General features: G+C 36.1%; 1 protein-coding gene across 1 annotated transcript; it reads right to left on the reverse strand.

Annotated features, from left to right (window-relative positions):
- Nucleotides 1–248: 248 nt before the first annotated feature.
- Nucleotides 249–3,198, reverse strand: LOC107676521 (transmembrane protein 182-like). The gene is made up of 3 exons (XM_016471079.1): nt 2,844–3,198; nt 734–872; nt 249–367 (listed from the first exon to the last, which is right to left on the reverse strand). Exons 1-3 carry the CDS (start codon nt 2,985–2,987, stop codon nt 249–251), a joined length of 402 nt encoding a protein of 133 aa, XP_016326565.1. The 5' UTR covers nt 2,988–3,198.
- Nucleotides 3,199–4,002: the final 804 nt, after the last annotated feature.

Below are 4,002 nucleotides of genomic sequence, written 5' to 3' on the forward strand. Positions count from 1 at the left end.
ATCTATAAAAATATTTGTTCGTTTGTATGATTGTATTGTAACACCATGTCAGCTACAATGGGTATTTTCATGGTGAGAAGCAGGATAAATGTAACAAAATATTAATAAACCGAATTTAAAAACAACTAGAGAGAGAGAGAGAAATGTAGAGGAGTTGAAAGATATTGATATTGGAATTTGGCATTGGGGCATAAACAATATTCATCTGTTAAATAAATAAATTCCAATTATAAATAAATAAATAAACTTCAACAATCAATAAACGTACTTATGGCAGTCTGATAACTGGTAGTGTTGTAGATCTGGTCAGGGAACGGAAAGGGAAGAAGATATGCAGGTTTGCATTCCCTCGCATGTGGCTGATTTTCTAAGGGAAGAACAAGATGAATTGTCATTTATTAGTGTGCTAGTTCATTATTCATTGTTCCTTCAAATAAATAATTGCTTCCATTAAGATTCAGAACTGTAGCATATTCGAGTTGGTAATCTGAACAACTATTCCCTTTCTTTGAACCTTCTGTGGCCTTCTGTAGGGCAACAGGTCAGACCCCTATGATATTTGTGGCAAAGTCTCACCCAGAGCTTCACAAGAGGGCCAAATGCCACGTTCAGTGAGCATGACTGAGCACTTCACACTTTGTAATATTAAATAATGGTAACAATTTATAATAAGGTTCAATTAATTAAAATTAGTTAATGATGTTGCACCAAAGGAAATATAACAGCCTCTTACCAAACCAGAACTTCCACAGATCATCATTGTTCATGAATTCATTAAAGCTACAGCGCCAAAAGAAGCCCTCGTGATGAAAAGTAATGTTCTGGTCTTCACTAAATTGGTCCTGACCCCGGTTAAACATAATATCACCTCGCTGTGAAGGAGAAGAGAGAAGAGGTCAGAGAGCAATGGACACATGTTGTGAAGCCAGTGAAATTACAAATTTGAAAACAACTAGAGAACAGACACTTGCAGTCTATGGATGGTCGCATGCTATTTATGTGTGTAGATGCAGTTTACAAAAAAGAAAATCAAGAACATTATGGATTGCAGAGGTGCTTTATGGCATTTGACTCAACCCTGCTCGAAAATCCAACTTAAACTGGTAACCGTTAGCCCGTTAGCCCAGTGCCAATGTTTAAAAAAAAGCTTGGATGATCTTAGACCATCCAATGACCAACTAATGACCAGCCTGACCACCTAGAAACCAAAAACACAGCTAATAGCAGGAATCTTCAAGAGAAGTGTGCACTAGACCAATAGCAAGTAAGCGTTGCAATTATTCTCTACAAAAAGAAATCTGGAGATATTTATATTTACATTTAAGCACCACCAGTCAAAATATACAGAATTACTATGATACGTGAAAAAAGTTCAACATCAAGCTTTCCTGTAGACTTCCTGTTGGTGCTGTTGACATCTGTCTTTCAGAATCCAAGCACACAGTTGCATCCAACACACTCTTTTGGCAATTCGTCAAAACTATTTTACGTTTTGATGAATTTGTAGCCACAGTACAACCACTGACAGTTACGTTTGGGGGTGGACCTTTGATGCATACTTTTTTCTGAAAAACCATTTCAGCTTAGTAAAATAGTGACGTTTTCTCATGAGATCAAGTTGGACGCATTTCAGTTACAACTGAATTTTCCCTCCCAGTGCTTTATGAGGGAAACCTAAGTCATTTGTGGATGTCAACCAAAAAGTCAGAATTTCAGAGACAGAGCAAGTAACTACATTTTGATTTTGATTTTTTTTAAACTTAGAATAAGAACAATAAGTCGATGAAAAGTAAATATACATTGTGAAAGTAAATATGGTTCATTTTAATTTCATATCAACAGCTGAGATCACAGCAAGACAATTATCTAGATACACAGTTATTCAATGAAGTAAGCAAATTATTTAAAGCAAACTAATTATTAAAACAAAACAAAAAAAATCTATAAAAATATTTGTTCGTTTGTATGATTGTATTGTAACACCATGTCAGCTACAATGGGTATTTTCATGGTGAGAAGCAGGATAAATGTAACAAAATATTAAAACCATTTCAACTTAGTAAAATAGTGACGTTTTCTCATGAGATCAAGTTGGACGCATTTCAGTTACAACTGAATTTTCCCTCTCAGTGCTTTATGAGGGAAACCTAAGTCATTTGTGACTCCTATGAATAGACACTGCACTGAGATTCCAGTTTCGTTATTTAGTATTAAGTGTGGTATCAAACCACAGCATGTGATAGTCTACACTCAAGCAACTCGGAGACTGTAAATAGTGACGTATGAGGATGTCTTATGACTTTTTTCTGAAAAACCATTTCAGCTTAGTAAAATAGTGACGTTTTCTCATGAGATCAAGTTGGACGCATTTCAGTTACAACTGAATTTTCCCTCCCAGTGCTTTATGAGGGAAACCTAAGTCATTTGTGACTCCTATGAATAGACACTGCACTGAGATTCCAGTTTCGTTATTTAGTATTAAGTGTGGTATCAAACCACAGCATGTGATAGTCTACACTCAAGCAACTCGGAGACTGTAAATAGTGACGTATGAGGATGTCATATGACTGTCACTGCTTATAAACCAAATATGCCCATGACTGCTTGAGGGTCTTGCTTCAGTAAGGATCAGAGTGCAGAAATCTATAGTTCAGTTTAGTTTCAATACAAAACAGATACACTAAAATCCAAAACAATTCTGAAGAGATTCATTTCGTATTTTTAAACAGACTATCCCTAAATCTATTCTTCTGACAATGCCCCAGAACTAATATTCATATCAATAAAACACTCATCCATTTCAAGCATTTTTTTTAAAGAAATGAAACAACACTTCCACCCACCTGCAAAGTAACCGGACCATTTGAATGTGAATTGCAGGTCTCTGATGCCAAGAGCCAATAGTCCGTGCCAAAAGACAAGAGAATGAATAGAGTTGCCAAGGCACCAAAGAGCTCAGCAAAAAATAGTGCCACATGTAACTTCATGATGACAATCTTTCTCAGCTGTTTACTTCTTGTTAAACAGTCTCTCCTCCTTCCCACATGAAGTAGGCCCTGAAATTATGTTACTCCTCACAATCTGTGTGAAAAATAGTTTCTTAGTCCAGTTATGCTCAGCAAGGTTTATAGTATGTGAACACAAGTGGCTGTTCTAGTACTCTTCTGAGCTCCGGTGTCTATATGTGTCTGTGTCAGTGTCCTCTTCCCTTAGCCAGAGCAGGACCTGGCATTGGGTGGGGAGTGGGCTTTATGACAGCATACTAGCGTAAAGCTGCCCATTGGGCTATTTTGGTCAGTTGAGTGAAGGTGCCTGCTGCCTCTCTCAGAGGAGTTATTTAAGAATGAGATTTCGGGAGGGACATGAGTCGTGATTCAAAATATCCTACCACAGGAGAATCAGCTGAGAGAGGAATGAAAATTAAGACACTAGAGCCCAGCATTTCCAATGATCGTCACAAATCCCACCACCAACTGAGAACTGAACTCTGAAGGACGTTAATGACGATGAATCAGGGTTAATACCATATGGATATACATTTAAATGCTCTATCCTTTAAAAATTTGGGGTTAGTAAGGAATTAATAGTTTTATTCAGCAAGGATGCATTCATTTGTCTTTCAAAAGTGAAAGCCATTTATAATGTTTCAAAAGATTTCTATTTTATATAAATGGTGCTCCTGTGAACTTTCTACTCATCAAAGAATACTGAAAAAAGTATCAGTTTCCACAAAAATATTAAGCTGCTGTTGTCAACGTTGATAATAAAATTATAATAAATGTTTCTTAAGCAGAAAATCAACATATTAGAGGGATCATGTGGCACTGAAGACTGGAGTAATGGCTGCTAAAAATCTGGAATAAATTACATTTTTTAAATATATTAAAATAGAAAACAGGCATTTAAATCAATATTACTGTTTCAACTGTATTTTTGATTAAATAAATGCAGCCTCAGAGAGCATTAGAGACTTCTCTCAAAAACATACCAATAAATAAATAA

Source organism: Sinocyclocheilus anshuiensis, unplaced genomic scaffold (genome assembly GCF_001515605.1).
Source record: "Sinocyclocheilus anshuiensis isolate Anshui unplaced genomic scaffold, SAMN03320099.WGS_v1.1 scaffold1126, whole genome shotgun sequence".
NCBI lineage: Eukaryota > Metazoa > Chordata > Actinopteri > Cypriniformes > Cyprinidae > Sinocyclocheilus > Sinocyclocheilus anshuiensis.

Coding starts and splice junctions, on each gene's coding strand:
- LOC107676521 (XM_016471079.1), bottom strand. CDS start 2,987: ATGAAGTTACATGTGGCACTATTTTTTGCTGAGCTCTTTGGTGCCTTG. Junction 873..2,843: donor ATGGTCCGGTTACTTTGCAG/GTGGGTGGAAGT, acceptor TCTCCTTCACAG/CGAGGTGATATTATGTTTAA. Junction 368..733: donor TCTGTGGAAGTTCTGGTTTG/GTAAGAGGCTGT, acceptor TTCTTCCCTTAG/AAAATCAGCCACATGCGAGG.